This window comes from Corapipo altera, unplaced genomic scaffold (assembly GCF_003945725.1).
Source record: "Corapipo altera isolate COAL_440 unplaced genomic scaffold, ASM394572v1 326, whole genome shotgun sequence".
Classification (NCBI taxonomy): Eukaryota; Metazoa; Chordata; class Aves; order Passeriformes; family Pipridae; genus Corapipo; species Corapipo altera.
The window spans coordinates 1,230,771-1,246,858 of NW_020884945.1; the positions used below are offsets into that span (position 1 = coordinate 1,230,771).

The window sequence follows — 16,088 nt, forward strand, 5'->3', positions numbered from 1 at the left end:
TGTTTAAGGTGAGACTGGATGTGGCATCAGTGCCATGGGCTGGGAAGCACAGTGAGGTTGGATCAAGGGTTGGACTTGATGATCTCAGAGGTCTTTTCCAAGCCGGCTGATTCCATGATTCCATGGTTCTATGACTCTATGACTGGGGGATTCTCCGATTCTACAGTCCCACAACAAAAATCAGGGCAGTAGAAAGTAGCCCTGAAAGTAGAGAGGGGGTAAAGTTGGCGTGTGCAGGACGCCACCACAGCACTGCCCGTGGGCATCGCCCCCATCCCGAGGGTAGCACCCACCCGTGGGGTCCCGCGGCAGCCGGGCAGGCCCGTCAGCACCCTGGAGAGCAGCCCCCGGGTGCGTCCCTTCCCGGATCTCCACTCGCGAGGCAAAGGCGAAGCGACGCCCGCGGTTTTCTCCCGTGACACTCTGGCCTTTAGTTCCCACAAACCACCCAAGGGAAAGCAGCTCCCACCCCTGCGGTCCCCACCTGCACGAGCTTCTGGTCATCCAAAACACTGACGTTTGGGGGGCTTCGCCTTTTTCGGCACCATGGAGATGTTTGGATTCCCCACGAAATTACAGTAAGAAAAAAAAATACAATTAAGTGGTTGCTTCAATTTTATTGAGGGTTTTGTCTGTGGAGATCGGGAGTGGCCTCCCTGCCCTCCTGCGCTGTGCCCATGATGAAAACGATGCCTCAGTGTGGCCCGCTGGGGAACTGCTCTCCTTGAGAAGCCCCTCCTTCCTTGTTTTCTGCTTTTGAAATAACTGTGAAATTCCTTTTTTTAAAACAACTAAAGAAAGCAGGAAACTTAGGGCAGTCCCACAAGTGCCATCTGTCAGAGTAAGAGTAGACCACCCTCCTCATCCCTGCATAAATCCAGGTCTTTAGACTCTCTCCCCATCATGTTGCCACCTCACCTCTGCTTTTTCCCATCCATGGAGTCAGGAGCCCTGTGGCTCTTGATGCAGAGTTGAGTAGGAGGATGGGGCTTCATTTCCAGGAGTGTTTGAGTGTCAGACACTGAGGTCAAGTTCCCAGTTCCCAGACAAGAAGCGTGTTTGGACACTCACAGCTGGATTTGAACCACAGGCCTGAGACAAGACCAGCAGGAGATGAGAGGAAGGGAGACAGAAATCTTCACTTGTATCAAAGTGACCATGAAGAGAGGAGGAATAGCAGGTTCTTTTCTGTAGAATGAGGGGCTTCAGCTACCAGACATTAGGAAAAATGCCCAGGAGTGGGAGCTGAGCAGGAAAACTCTGCCTTGGGAAAACTCTCAATGTCCATGCAGCCCTACTTTTATGGGTGGGATTTGAGACTTGTTCTAGGTTTACAAAGGATAAGCTTGGAGACGGCCATCCAAAGGCTGGGCTCTGCATCCTGTCTCCTGCTGGGACACAGGCAGGGGCTGGGCTGTGCTCAGAGTTCCCCTTCATTGGCTGCAGTACCTGGAAACCTCAATCAGGTTCTCATCGGGGTCTCGGAAGTAGATGGATGTTATTGGACCCACAGCACCAGTTCTGGCCACAGGACCTTCTTCAACAACCACCCCACAGGCCTGGGAGGAGACAGAAGAGCAGGGGTTTAATGCTTAAGATCGTGTCCTCAGGGTTTTGTTGACTCTTCCGCCCAGCCTTGAGAACATGAGCTGTTGGATGAGGCAATCCCGACATTCCCCCAGACACAGACCCTGAAAGCGTCATTTGGAGGCTGTGGCTTTGTGTCTCCAGGGATCCCACTGCCCTGTGGACAGCCCCTGCCTGCCTCACCTTCAGATGATCCAGCAGCTGCTCCAGGGGCACCTGTGTGACAAGGCAGAGATCTGCAGAGCCAGGGACTGGGCGTCGAGCCTTGGGTTCAAACTCCTTCCCAACCTCGTGCAGATTAAACTTCTGGTTGCCAAAACGTAAAGCTTTGCGATCTCCCTGTCCCCAGAGAGGAAAACCAGAGTAAATGAGATTTCCTGGGCTGGAAATCCTCGGCATCCACTCACCTGTGCAGCCCTAAGAGCTCTGGGGATCTGAGGTGGTCCTGCTAACTCAGGGCTTGGCTTTGTGGCAACTCAAAAATTGATCACTGCAAGGCTCCTGTGATATTCCTCGAGATGTGGAGTGACCCAAGAAAGTCCTACAGACACACCCAGATACTTCCAAACCACAGTGATGGAAGTTTTTGGGTTTGGACACTCTCTATCCTGCCTGGCAGCAGCCACACAAAGAAAGGGACAGGCTGACACTGTAGTGGGGACAAAGCTGGTGAGATGGGAAGAGGGGGAGGAAGGAGGTTTTGGCCTCTCTTTGCAGGATCTCAAGGGGGTTTCTGTAGGTTCATATGGCAGCTGAGTCCTGAGACCCCTCTGGCCATGCAGGACACTGACCACCTAAAGAACAAACTCCCAAAACTGCTTTTAGGAGACTTGTTGGGGCAGGAGAGAAGGACATAAGCTTGGAAGTGAAAAAGGTGCAGTGTGTTCATTCAAAGCAGTCAAAAACATTTGAAGTTTGGGCAGGAGACGAGTTAGGGCTGTCCTGGAAACATGAATCAACTTTTCGTCTCTTTGCCAATGGAAATCCCAAAACAAGAGCTTGTCAGAGGCCTTTAGATGATGTGTGGGTTTCAGGGTTCTCCTCCTTCAGTCCTAGAAGCTGTTTTTCAAAGAATCTTTCTTTTTTTTTTTTTTATCACTTTGACTCCTTCCACAGTGTGGGTTGGACTCACCCTGACTCAGCTCGACTCTCCAGGAACTCAGAGCTCGATGGGCTGCAGCTTGTGCCGGTCCTACCACCCCCACCCCAAGGAGGTGCCCAGAGAACCCTCCAGAGACCCACAGCTCCCATCCACTGGCCCAGAACAGCAGCTCCAGGTCCTCCAGACCCAACCCAGACCTGTGCCACATGTTACCTTGAAAGTCACCACCTCCATGCCCAGGACTCTGGAATAAAATGCCACAGTGTCCTCGATGCTCTTCACAGTCAGCACAAGGTGGTCCAGGTGCTGGATGAAACACGAGGGGGGAGTCACACTCTCCTCCTCCTTCCATGACATGTTCTCAAGGCTGGGAGCTGGCCTGGAAAACCAGAAAACATGAAAGTTGGGAGCACCCGGGTCCAGGCAGCTGGGAATGGAGCTGCTCTTGACCTGCAGGTGGCACAAGTACCGAAGCAATAAATCCTCCTCCCTGGAAGGGCCTCAAACCCCTGTTGGCTCTGGTGGCACCTGAGCCTGCCAGAGCCCCTGGCTGGGGCCAGGTCTGCAGGACCAGCTGGGTGACCTCACTGAGGGCTGATGTCACCAAGATGCTGAGCTCCCAAAGCACAAAAACCAAGGAAGGAGCAAGTGTGTGATCCTTCCCTCCAACCCTCTCTGGGGTCTCCCCAGCCTTCCTCACGTCCGGGTGTGGACACTCATCCAGGGGAAGCAAAGACAGAGAGTGGAGACCCAAGGTGGGACCTGGCAGAGCGGTAGGAAACGTCTCCAGGGACGTGTGTTGTCACCTGCCTTCAAGCTGCTGGGTGTCACCACCAGGCAGAGGCTGCTGCCAGGGGTTCAAGGTGATGCAGCACGAGGGGGAAGGGGCTCAGCAGCCTGAGTTTACAGCAGTTCTTGGTGTTTTCTGTTGGATTCATATCCCCTGGCACTGCCCTTCCATTTCAGGGACAGTGGTGGGGGAACAGCTGGACTCGACGACCTTGGAGAGCTTTTCCAACCTCCATGATTCCATGATTCTGCACGGGGAATGCTTGGCAAGGAGAGATCTCGCAGGAGCAGGGTCAGGACAAAGTCAGGCACAGCCTCACCAGGGAATCTGCTCCTTGCAGCCAGAGGATCCTGCTTGGAGAAGGACCCCGTTGTCCTGCTCCATGGCCTGGCCTGGCCTGTGCCCAGTGACTGTCGCAGTGCTGGGGGCAGCTGGGAACACACCCAGCACAAAACCCCTGCCCCTCCTCGCTGCCGGTGTTCAACAACCTCTGCTCAGACCAACCTGGCTCAGTCCCTCTGCAAATCCCTTCCACCCAGCACATCCCCTGGGCACTCCCAAATTCCAGGATCTTCGTGTCCAGGAGCCTACAGCTCCCACCTCCTGCCCAGCCAGCCCTGCCAACACAGCCTCCCCTCCCAGGGGAGCCCCTCAGCCAACCCCTGCAAGGAAAGGGGGGACCAAAAATAGGGGGTTACCTGCCAGAGGGGACAGAGCCGGGCAAGGTGGGTCCCCAGGACCTCCCTCTTCCTGCTGGGTGAGCAGGAACATCATGGGAGAGTGGGAGGGAACAAGGAGGCTGGAAACAGGAGCACTGAGGTGAACCTTGACCCAAAGGACATAAAAGTCCAACTGCTTGAAAAACCCCGGAAAAGGAGCCTGGATATTTTAACCCCACATTCTTCCCTTTCCAAGGGAGGGAATGTTGGGTTTCTGTGCTGTGTCAAAGCTCTCACTGGGATGATTTTATTCCCACTGGATATCCCTGGAAAACAGGGAATGTGGCAAGCAGCCACAGAAGGCTCCCCCCTCCCTGGCAGTGGACAAGGTGCCTGTTCACTATTTTGCCTCCAAGATTATTTTCTAACATGCAACAAGCTGAGCTCTCACTGCCCTACAAGGCAAATCCCAAAGAATTTGGGACCTTCAGTTGTTTAGAGAGAAGGGACAGTGAGCTCTGAGATCATCATCTCAAGAATCAGAGGCCACATTTAAAGAACAATAATATATTAGTGAGTTGTGACATTGGTGTCGGAAGAGCCGTAAGGAAATGGGATAAAAATTCCCCCAGGGACCAGTTGGGATGTCTAGAACTGTAGCACTTTCTCTACTCCAGTTGACATGTGAGTAAATCTTGGCTAAAAGCAATAAAACTGTTAATATTAATAACTCTGGACTTCCATCTCTCAGGTGCCTTTCACTGGAGAGCTGGGAGTGACACAGAGCGTGTCCTGATCCCTGGATGTGGTGACACTACACACCCCTGGAGGTCTCAGGGTGTTTGAACCCTCTGTTGAAGGTTCTCTGGGAAATCTGAGCATGGACAAGAAGGAAAGAGTCCCTGGAGAGAGATCTTTCCCCTGGGAATGGTCTGCTGAAGAGGTGCAGCACCAGCACTCACTTTGGCACAGAAACTGGTAGTTTGGAGGGTTTATTTACTCGTGGCACAGTGGGGTTTTCTGGAGCAGGGAAGCTGTGGTTTGGGTCTGAGAACTCCACTTCCCCAGGGGAGTTCTAGTCTAAGACTAACAAGTCTTGGACTTTAAGGTCAGGGTGTGATCCCACAGCTCAGGCTTGGGAAGGGTTTGGAGTTCAGCTCCTTGAAGGTGTAGCTGCAGATGAGGGTTCCTGGGCTGCTCCCAGAAACATCCAGAGAGGGTCTTGTCTACATGTTGGACAGAGTGATGGAGTTGAAGTAGCTCAGCAGGTCCTCCACGGTGAAGTCCATGGCAATCCCTGATCCTGCGTAGCAGCGTCGGATCAGATCCTCAAACTCTTGGTACTGGCGGATGAACTCCTGCTCCATGGCGTGCCACACCACCTGGGGGAAAGCTCCCCTTCAGCTCCCTTCAGGAGGCCCTGACAGCTCCAGCTGTGTAGCCCTGAACCCCCAAAACATCCCAGAGTCACACCCACACCCCGCCCCGATTACCGGCAGAAGGTTTTCCTCTGGGGAGAGGTCCTTGTGGATTTTCCTGTAGAGGGTCTCCAGGGCTCTTCTGACTTCCTTGCCAGGGTATTTCTCAAGGACCCTCCTGAGCTCCTGCTTGCTGTAGGCCAGCTGGAAGCTCAGCTCCTCCTCCTTCACCCCCTGAGCCAGGCGGGCTTTCACCCCTTCAAAGAAGTGCTGGAAAGGGAAGGAGACATTCCGTGAGGAGCCAGCCTGAGGTGGGCTCCTGCCTCAGGATCGCTTCCCTCAGCTCCCTTCCCATGCCTCATTAAGTTGAAATGAAGTACTGGGGCTTGTTTATCTCCCAGGAAAGCAGAGTTTAGGGAATTCCATTGGTTCTGCTCTGCAAGCAGCATCTCTAAGGGCTGCAGGCCCCTGGAGCAATGGGAGTGCTGGAAAAGTCACTCGGTGCTTCCTCCAGCTTTGCTCCCCACAGAGGGTTTGGAGCCAGAGGTGGAGTTGGGGGATCCCAGAACCTGCAGAAATGTAAAGCAAAAGTTCTCTCAGCTTTTGGGACAGACATCTCTATCTCTGCCACAGCCGGCCAAGGAATTCCACATCTGGTGGAATAATCACTTCCTTCATCCTCCTGTCCACCCTCCTGTTCACACATCCTGAAAATCCGTAGGCTGTCCTGGGTTATTTCCACTGCAATTTGGCTGTGGAGACACACCCCAAATCCTAAGGGTTCTGAGTTCCTAAATGTAAGAGCTGTTTCCAACAGGCAGAAATGGGCTCCTACATTCCTTATCCTGGGGTCAGCCCTCAAACCCAAAGGGTTTGTTGTGGTCTGATGGAGAGGCCATGGCAGGATTTTGGAGATCCCTGAGCAGAATGAAATCCAGGTGCCTTCACACACTACTGGCTTTGTTGGGAGCAGTGAAATCATCCTTTCCCTCACAGGGGGAGGACTGGAAGCCATAAGCAGAGCGGGAAGCAGGAGACCCCGAGCTCATCTCCCAGTCAAGGCAACAAGATGTTTGACAGCAACAACTGGGAATAAATTGAAGGGAACAGGTCCTATGAATAATTCAAGCTGAGCTCAGTCTGTGAGTAATTTTAGGCTGGTGAGAGGAGGAGTAGAGCAGCCACGGTCGAGGGGAGGAAGGGAGTTAGCAGAGCCAGGTGCTCTTAGCTCAGTTAACAAAGCAGCCGCTCGGGAAGTGTGGAATCTGTGTCGGAATGATCAGCCCAGGCAGCCGTGAAAGAAGAAATGAGCATCTGCCAGACACAGACACGCAACCCAGAGCAGGGGCTGAGCAGGAAATTCTTAGGATTGCTTCGGAAAAGTTGCACCCAAGTGTATCTTGGTCTACGGCCTTCAAGTGGACAGGAGGAAAAAGCAGAAGAAAGTGAGAAAATCCCACACATTTTTAGGATTGTCGGCGATAAAAAGGTTTCCTTGTGAAGGCAGAGTGATCACATTGTCTTGATAGAAGAGATTTTTTTTCCAGTGAGAACAAGCAATCGCTCACCCATCAATTATCCCATCAATCCAACCTCCCCAGGGATGAAGTACAGTCCCCACCACTGAGGTTTCAGGATGGGACTGGACAGGGTTGCTACAGATTCTCATCCAGGCAATCTTTCCAAGGCAGTTTGGACCAGATGGTCTCCAAGGTCCCTCCCAGCCTGGGCTGTTCTGTGACTCCAGGATGCTGAGGCTGCTCTGCCCAGTGAAACCTGGTAGCAAGCGGGCAGAGAAGGGGGGAACACTGGGATGTGGCAACAAACTCACATAATCCCAGACTGGATTCAGGGAGGGGTCATTTGAACACCAATAAATCTCTAGTTCTGGGAAGGGCAGCTGCCCTTTGAGGCCCAGAGGAGGGTCAGGAGATCCCACACTCACATGGAGCTTCTCCAGGGGCTGGTCCAGGCACTTGAGGACATATTTCTCCATGTGCTCGCTGTACTTTTGCTTGGCTTCTCTCTTCTTGTCCTCCAGGCACGGGATCTTCTTCTGGCACAGGAAGCAGTAGATGTGGTGGAAATTTTCCATCATGGCCATATGTGTGTTCACCTTCAGGTTTGCTGAGGACAGACTATTGACTTAAAAGAAAAGAGGAAATCAGGTGTGGAGAGAAGACCCTGCAGGCTGGGTCAGGGGGGGCTCAGGGTGTCTCATCTGAACCATCTGACTTCGACCAGTCCCAGAGTAATTATTCATAACACAGATCCTGATCCCTGTCCATGAGCTTGATTCCCTAACTCCCCTGCTTCACTGCAAACTTTGCTGGAGCCTGGAAGGTGCCATGGTCAGGGATTTATCAGTGGCACAGCCCAGGCCCACCTGCAGGTGGGAGCTGCCTCTCTCCACCACTTCCTGGTCTGTGGCCAGAGCTGTTAGTCCTTCAGCCCCTGGGAATCTCCAGTGACCAGAAGCTGGGACAACCCAGGGATCTACTGAGAGCTCCCTGCCTTGCTCTCCCAACCCCTCTTGATGTTTTGAGGGAAGTTGATCTTTGGCTCCCAAGACCTCTGAGCTTGGAAGAAGAGTCTGATCTGCAGTGAGGAGCTGCTCCCTCCATAGTGGGACAGGAGATGTTGGAATTAGATCCAAAGCTCTGTCCCACCCCTGTCCCAGCCAGGACCATCCCAATGCAGCAGACACCACACACCCAATGTGCCATCAGGGCCTGTGTTGCCAAAAAAGGGCCTTTTCAAGGCAGGAGGGAAACTTGTCTGAGCATTTACCCAAAAATAGGAGGTGTGGAGCCACTCAGCAAATTCCCAGTGGTCCTGGAAGTGGCTGGAAGGCTGATCCAGAACGTGGTAGGTTTCAGGGATGGAAACAGGGGCTGAAAGCCCATTCCCAGCTGCTGGTGGTGCTCTCATCCCCCAGGACTGAGGGACTTCAAATCTGCCCCAAATTGAGGGGTCAGAGTGGCAGGAAAAGAATTACTACTCCTGGGATACCCAGCTCCTGGATGGCAGCACCGTGAGGACAGGGAGACAAGGAGATCAGGAAAAAGGGGATACCCCAAACCATCTGAATTTTGATGCTCCCAGGCTCTTGACCAGTGCAGGTGATTTCAGGTCCAGCCAGTGCCCAGGAGACAGGGAACCTCCACCCTGCCCTGCTGGGAGCTCCTGGAGCTGCAGGGGGACGTTTGCATCCAACCACCAGCCTTGGTACTCACTGCTGCTGAAGACACTGCTGGCCAGCCTGAGGTGGGCCTTGTCAAGCTCCCCTCTCCTCTGAGCTGTCCTGAACACCTCCTCGGAGAAGTCCACAAACTCCTGGAAGCGGCTCACGGAGGGCAGGATCCCACCCTTCATCCTGCTGGGCACCTTTGCCTCTTCGATCTCCTTGCACAAGGTCCCCTGGCAACAGCACACAAGACATGGCTCTGTCAGATCTGACATGGCCCCAGAGTCATCTGATGGGTCACTAAAGCTCCAAGCCCTGTCCAACCTGGCCTTGGACACTCCCAGGGATGGAGCAGCCACAGCTTCTCTGGGCAACCCGTGCCAGGGCCTCCCCACCCTCACAGGGAACAATTCCTTCCTAATATCCCATCTAAACCTACTCTCTGTCAGTTTGAAGCCATTCCCCCTTGGTCTGTCACTCCAGGCCCTTGGAAATAGTCTCTCTCCATCTTTCTCGTAGCTCCCTTCAGGTCCTGAAGGCCACAATCAGGTCACCCCAAAGCTTCTCTTCTCCAGGCTGCACAATCCCAATTGTCTCAGCCTTTCCTCCCAGCAGAGCTGCTCCATCCCTCATGTTAGAAGTTCGGGTTGGACATCAGGAAGAATTTCTTCCTGGAAAGGGTGGTCAGGCATTGGCAGGGGCTGCCCAGGGAGGTGGTGGAGTCCCCACCCCTGGAGGTGCCCAAGGAAGGCCTGGACGTGGCACTCAGTGCTCTGGGCTGGGGGACAAGGTGGGGGTAGGGCACAGGGGGGGACTGGATGATCCTGGAGGGCTCTTCCAGCCTAAATGATTCTGGTTAGAAGATTCTGGAGGAGGCCAAACATCCCTCAGGCCCACTTGGGTTCACTCTGACTGACACTCACGATGCATTTGTTGAAGCTGCTCTTGGCCAGGAGCAACACGTTGCCCAGGACTGTGTTGAGGAAGGACGAGGGGGGAGCTGAGGAAGAGCCCCACATCCCAAAGACGGAGTCACTCAAGGTGACCAGGACCTGCAAGCAGCCAAAAGGGTGGACCTTGTTGCAGACATCCAGAAAACCCCTCAGCTCCAGCTCCAGGCAGCTGAAGATCTCGCTCAGCAGGCGGGCTGTAGGTTCTTCTGGTCTTAAAAAGAAAGAAAAACCCAACAAAAACAAAAGGTCAGCAATGAAATGAGGAGGGCACTGCCCGTGGACACTGCAGACCGTGCCCCTGTGTCCCATCACCCACGTACTGGCTCCGGCGCTTGGTGCAAGGAGGATCCTCTGGAGGTGCCAAGGTCTCCCCTCCCTTAGTGGCAGATGCCTGAAAGAAGGAAAGGAGCGGGAATTATCATGGAATCCCAGGATGGTTTGGGTGGGAAGGGACCTTGAAGATCATCTTATCCACTCCCTGCCAGGGGCAGGGACACCTTCCACTAGCCCAGGTTGTGCCAATCTGGCCTTGGACACTTCCAGGGATGGGGCAGCCACAGCTTCTCTGGGCAACCTGTGCCAGGGCCTCCCCACCCTCATGAGGAATGATTCCTTCCCAATATCCCATCTGATGTAAACCAGGATTTATCTGCTCTCCCTTAGGAGGAAAACTTGAGCTCTGGGTTTAGTTCTTTTTTCCCTTGTTGGAGTCCTGTGTTGGATGCTCAGACCCCCTGTGATTTTGCTGGAGCTCTTAATTAAGTATCTTTTAATTCTTTCCCACTAGAGAATCCAGGAGAGCCCAGACAGGGATGAGCAGCCCCCCTGTTGTGCCTGCTGAGGTTGGTATCAGGGCTGGAGGAAGGACTGGAAAACAGCCCTGGAGAGGACACCTCCTGCCACTCACCTCCAGACCCTGCAGATCCGCAGCGTCGTGGCTCAGCTGGAAGAATTCCTGGAGGAACCGCTGCTCCGAGGTGCAGAGGGGCTGCAGCTGCCTCAGCACCTGCTCCAGCACCTGCTGAGGAACCACCAGAAACCCTCCCAGCACACTGAGGGGTCGTGCCCACCCGAGGTGCCACCCAAGCCGGGTCAGCACACGGAGCATCCCTGCTCCTGCTCCGGGAAAGGGACCGCGGGATGTGGGCAGTGCCTGTGGGACACGGGGACCCTCCGGGAACGCTCAGCTCCTCACCTTGACCACGTTCCCTCTGGCTGGTGGCTCCTCCTGGCTCTCCCTGCTCCCGGGGAGGCTCCAACGGGGCTGGTGCCTGTTCCCCAGGGGCTTCTCCGGGCTCTCCTGGAGACCTGCGGGGCTCGTGGGTTAAACATCTCCACCCCCCCTTGGCCCCTCCAGCTCCTTGGGAGGCTGAAATGTCTCTTTTTATGTCAGACCTGACGCCAGAATTGCCCTTTTCCTGTTGGATTTTTCCTCCCCACTCCCGTTTCTCTCTCTTTTTCATTGTTCTTTTTTTATTCCCTGGGCCGTGCTCTTTATCCCCTTTGCTATTTATTTACCACTTCATTCTAACTCTTGAGGGCTGGGGAGTGAAAAATCCCAGGTGATAAGGGCATAAATAAGCAGAAAAACCTGCAAGAGACTCAGAAAAAACTGTTTGTTGCTTAGTTTTGATGGTAAATTGCCATAAAAGAATATCCAGGGGAGGTGGGAGTGGCTTTTTTTTTTCTTTCCAAAAACTGACCTTTTTAAGTTAAAAGCATTCACCTGGAAATAAATATACTTTTCAAACATTACCACTCTTTACCCCACTGTTTTCACTGGGTGCTTGGCTCAAGTGGAAAAATCGAAAAAAAATCCTTTAAAATATGCATTTAAAAACCATTCTTTCGCTTCCTGAAAGAAACCAGTGGGGGAAACATCCAGATTATTTTCTAATTAATTCTAAAAATCATTTCACTTTCCCAGAGTTGCTGGGTGAGTCAGGTCAGGTCTCCATCTCTCACAACATCCGAAATATCTTTATTTGAGCCTCTACCTGCAGGGTTTTTACCTTTGGGAAGGATGTCAGTGCCCTCCACGCAGAGGAGAGGTGACAGCCAGCCCTGCTCGTGACCTCAGCCTTGCTAAAACCACAGAGAAAATTCATGAGCTCCTTCAGAACCTTTTTCCCACCCTTATGCAACGGATAATGAGAATTTCACCGGCTGGGAAATGGCAAAACCAGGAGAAAAAAAAAAAAAAAGATTTTACAAGCCTGGAAATGTTAGTGTGGAAAAGGGAATGGGAAAATGAGAAAAGACTTAATTATTGGCTCACAATTAATTATAAACAGCTTGAGGTTTGCCTTCTAAACTCTCCCATAATGCTGAAACAAGGCAATAAATCAGCAGGTGGTATGGTTTAGAAGTATTTTGCCATGAATAATCCTTTGTGAGGGCAGGGAATCAATCCCAAAAATTCAGTGCCACGATAATAGAAGTGGCACAGAGAGCCTGGGATATTTTAAAAACAGGGAGAAGGGATATTGTCAGGCACAGCCTGGCTCCCATCCATCCAGGATCACCCCAGGGAGCAGCTGAGCGGGGGGAGGAAAGAGCAGGAAAGACCTTGGATGAGGTTCCTGCAGAGCTTCCTCAAAGCCAAACTTTCCCTGCTAAAGAGCCCCAGAGCAGCCAGTTTTGCAGGAAATATTCCAGCAGGAGGCTCTGGAGGTCTCCAGGAGCACTGGGAGAGACTCTCGGTGCTCCCAGTGCCCGTGGCTGCCCAGCTCCTGCAGCAGAAGGACACCCTGCTGCTGCTGGCGCCGTCCAGGAGAGCTGGAGATGGAGTTTGACTGTGTCCTCCAGCTGAGGAGAGGTCACCTCCCCCTCCAGAGGGAGGGCTGGGATGTTCTCCCTCCTGCTTGCCCCCCGGGGCTCCAGAGAGGGGCAGGCAGAGCCCAGGGGGTGCCCAGGGGAAGGTGCCTTCGTGGGTACAACCTCCTAAAAATCCCCTGATCTCCCACCAGCCTCACTCTGCAGAGGTGGAGGGGGCTGTTATTTAATGTTCTGCTCACATCAGTGATGGGTTGAACATCCCAAACCCAACCTGGGGCTTCCTGCCTGGCCCTTCCCACCCCACGGAGCAGAGCAGGGCCCAGAGCAGCCCAGCCCAGCAAAGCTCAGCTCATCCTGCCCGGGGCAGCCACCCCAGATGATTTGGATCAAAAAGATGGCCCTTTTGGATGATTTATGATGGTGCAGGGACAGGTTTGCAGCCTCCAAAGTGTCCTTTTTCCCCTGTGACAGATTTCCCAGACGCTGGATTTGCTCCTGGGATTTAATTCCTTCCTGTTTTACAGACATTCGACACAAAGTACTGAAAGGAAATCACTGGTTTAACGTTTACCAGGAAGGGATGGGGCAGCCTGGCTGCCACATGTGCCCCACACCAACTTGTTTTTAATTTAACAAGGTTATTTTCACAAGTGGTCCAGTGGAAGGTGTCCCTGCCCATGTCCCTGCCCATGGGTGCAACTGTGTGAGTTTAAGGTCTCTCCCAACCCAAACCATCCTGGGATAAAGGGCCTCTTTAATAGGCATCTCCAACACCCCTCCCTTCTAACCACTTTGCTCCTGAGGAGACAAACCTGGGTGCTTTTTATTTTCTGCTCCAAGTCCTTTGCTCCAAGCCCATCAATCACCCTGCAAGTGGAAACCTCTTTATCCCGGGCACAATCTTTGTGATTTCCTGCTGTTTAACTAAAAGCAATCACCCCTCTCTGGGAAATGGGGCTTGATCACATTATCTTATAAAGCACAGATTGGAGTTGGCCTCCCCACTGCTAATTCCCCAGGCTGGCTTGCTGAAAATGCATTCATTGCCTCCTATCAGGAATTCCTATTTTTAAGCAGGAAAAAGCACTTTGCTCAATGAAAAGCTGTATCCAGGAGTGGAGGAGAGGGATGGGAGAGAGGAATATTATCTTGGTTAACTATTTGTTTCACCTGGTGTGGCAGAGCATGTGCCCCTCTGTGCCAGGCTGAGTGGGCAGAGAATCATGGAATGGTTTGGGTGGGAAGGGAACTTAAAGTTCATCTCATCCACCCCCTGCCATGGGCAGGGTCACCTTCCACCAGCCCAGGTTGCTCCAACCAGGCCTTGGACACTTCCAGGGATGGGGCAGCCACAGCTTCTCTGGGCAACCTGTGCCAGGGCCTCCCCACCCTCACAGCCAACAATTCCTTCCCAGTGTCCCACCCAACCCTGCCCTCTGCCAGCTTAAAGCCATTTGGGTGCCACTGGGACTACTGAGGTGAGATTTTCCTCCTTTTGTCCCAGGACTGCTGTGCTCCCTTGCAGGTCCTTGTACCCTGCCAGCACTGCCCATCCTTGTTCCACCCCACGGTCCTGAGGTACCCTGTCTTCCTGGTGCATGTGTCTTTGCCAAGGGGGAGGTGGCACTGGGCAGGAGGAGCTGGAAGGGGTGGTGGGTACGTTGGGATGGGCTGTGCTGCACACCCAGAAACGGGATCCACCAGCCCCCTTCTCTTCCCTGGGTTCCATCCCTTCCCTGTGTTCCATCCCTTCCCTGGGTTCCATCCCTTTCCTGGGTCCCATCCTCTGGCTCAGAACCTGGACATAAGTGATGAAGGAGGTGCAGAGCTGGAGGGAGCCCAGTGATGACTCTGATGGACTAAACACACCGTGCAAAGTGGTTTCTGACATTCAAGCCTGGCCAAGCTGGCATGGAACTTTCCATTACAGTCCTTTGTTTTGCTGAAGGAAAATGTGACTTCTGGGCAATAAAAAACTTCCAGAGGAGACAGATCAGCTTCTCTTTTTATCTCCAGAAACACCTGACTGGAATATTTTGAGTCAGATGCAGCGATTTCTGTGGCAGTGATCCCCTCGGGACAGCACAGCCCCACACGCAGCTCACTGGGAAATCATTCTGCAAATATTGCTACAAATGCCCCTCCTGTCTTCAGGGACAGGCTTGGTGCCTTCTCCTCACAGGCAAAAGTGCCTGAGGAACCTGTGAGCAGCCCTGTTTGTATGAAATATGGACCAGGCTTTACAGAGTCATAGGATCACTGGGTGGTTTGGGGTGGGAGGGATGGAAAACTCACCTTGTTCCATCCCCTGCCATGGGCAGGGACACCTTCCACCAGCCCTGGTTGCTCCAAGCCCTGTCCAACCTGGCCTTGGATACTACCATGGATGGGGAGAACACTTCCAGGGATGGGGAAATTATAAGGTCTTCCTGGAGCATTCTCCAGGCTGAACAACCCCAAGCCTGTCCTGACAGGAGAGGAGGTCCAGCTCTTGCAGCAAGAGAAGAGAAAGCCTGGTGGTTTTTTCCAGGAGATAATAGTGGGGTGGGAACTCTGGAACAGGCCAGGAAGACTTTGAGAGCCAGGGAGAAGGGAGGTGACAACAGCTGAAGGGTGGCTGTGCTTTGTTAACCAGGCAGTGCCACATCCTACAGCTCCTCAGAACAGGAGCTCAACCATCCCTGTGGCATTCCTGAGCCCTGCAAGGGGAAGGTGACCAACAGCTACAGCTCTGAGGAGCAGAAAAAGAGAAAAGGAGAGAATATCAAGGTATTGAAGATCACACAAACACTGCCTGACATAAAGCAGAGTTGGCTTTGTCACATCCTGCCAGCTTCCGACCCAGCCCACGGAGGAGAGAGTAACTCATGGCACAAAATCCGGGGAAAACACCTGTGATGGAGGGGGACTGTCACATTGCCTGCCAATAAAGCCCAAAGGTCATACTTGCAGATCACTCACTTCCTTTTCTTCTTCCCAACAAGGAGGTTTTGGCTTGTTCAAAGAAGGCTCTGATCTCCCGCTCGTAGAGTCTGCCGAGGTTCTGGGCATACACCTGGAAGGGACAGGAGGGGCCAGGTGAAAGCAAAAAGACCACATTTTAGCATTTCAGACCTTTTCCTCCAACACAACATCTGCCACTGAGCACCAGGCTGCTCCTCCCCAGCACAGAGGTCCAACATGTTGTGGCCAAGTTGGCCGGACACTCTCCCAGAGGGGCCGAACACTTGTGGGGGTTTGGTGAGACCAAACCCTCCCCAGGAATTCACCAGCAAGGCCAATTTGTTCCCAGGGGATGGAATAGCTGTACTGTCTGTTCAGGATTTCAGCCATACCTTGGGGAGGTCACAGAACAGAGCTGGGCTGCTGTTCCTCAGCCAGGCCATGAGGGGGGTGTAGGGCAGCAGCTCCTTGTGGTGGAGTCCATGGCTCGATGCAGACAACTGGTCAATGGGCTGCCCAAGAGCAGGGACCTGAGAGCTGCCCTAAAGCAGCAGAAACAGCAGGAAGGGTCAAATAAAACAGCCCTGGAAAACTTCCTGATCCCCCTGGAATTTCCAGGTCTGAAATTTCAGAATTTCTGCAATTTCCAGTTCTGAAATTTCAGAATTTCT

The 16,088-nt window shown here is 53.1% G+C and overlaps 2 protein-coding genes across 2 annotated transcripts in view; both read right to left on the minus strand.

The window, feature by feature from the left end:
* Positions 1–597: 597 nt before the first annotated feature.
* Positions 598–4,309, minus strand: GLOD5 (glyoxalase domain containing 5). The gene is made up of 4 exons (XM_027662463.1): positions 4,178–4,309; positions 2,903–3,068; positions 1,771–1,926; positions 598–1,559 (listed from the first exon to the last, which is right to left on the minus strand). Exons 2-4 carry the CDS (start codon positions 3,044–3,046, stop codon positions 1,434–1,436), a joined length of 426 nt encoding a protein of 141 aa, XP_027518264.1. The 5' UTR covers positions 3,047–3,068; positions 4,178–4,309; the 3' UTR covers positions 598–1,433.
* An 863-nt stretch (positions 4,310–5,172) lies between these two features.
* LOC113956159 (exocyst complex component 1-like) overlaps positions 5,173–16,088 on the minus strand; it is a 26,795-nt gene continuing 15,879 nt past the window's right edge. Inside the window, exons 9-18 of the mRNA XM_027662394.1 lie at positions 15,810–15,959; positions 15,436–15,529; positions 10,892–11,004; positions 10,604–10,714; positions 10,017–10,087; positions 9,667–9,907; positions 8,793–8,976; positions 7,502–7,701; positions 5,632–5,826; positions 5,173–5,520 (exon numbers count right to left, since the gene is read on the minus strand). Coding sequence (XP_027518195.1) covers positions 5,365–5,520; positions 5,632–5,826; positions 7,502–7,701; positions 8,793–8,976; positions 9,667–9,907; positions 10,017–10,087; positions 10,604–10,714; positions 10,892–11,004; positions 15,436–15,529; positions 15,810–15,959 — 1,515 coding nt within the window. The 3' untranslated portion in view covers positions 5,173–5,364. The remainder of the gene's footprint in view (positions 5,521–5,631; positions 5,827–7,501; positions 7,702–8,792; positions 8,977–9,666; positions 9,908–10,016; positions 10,088–10,603; positions 10,715–10,891; positions 11,005–15,435; positions 15,530–15,809; positions 15,960–16,088) is intronic.

Bases quoted from the DNA above. Each gene is read 5' to 3' on its own strand.
- GLOD5 (XM_027662463.1), bottom strand. From the start codon at position 3,046: ATGTCATGGAAGGAGGAGGAGAGTGTGACTCCCCCCTCGTGTTTCATC. The intron at 1,927-2,902 runs GTAACATGTGGC...CTCTGGGGACAG, and splicing joins TGGAGGTGGTGACTTTCAAG to GGAGATCGCAAAGCTTTACG. The intron at 1,560-1,770 runs GTGAGGCAGGCA...GTCTCCTCCCAG, and splicing joins AGCTGCTGGATCATCTGAAG to GCCTGTGGGGTGGTTGTTGA.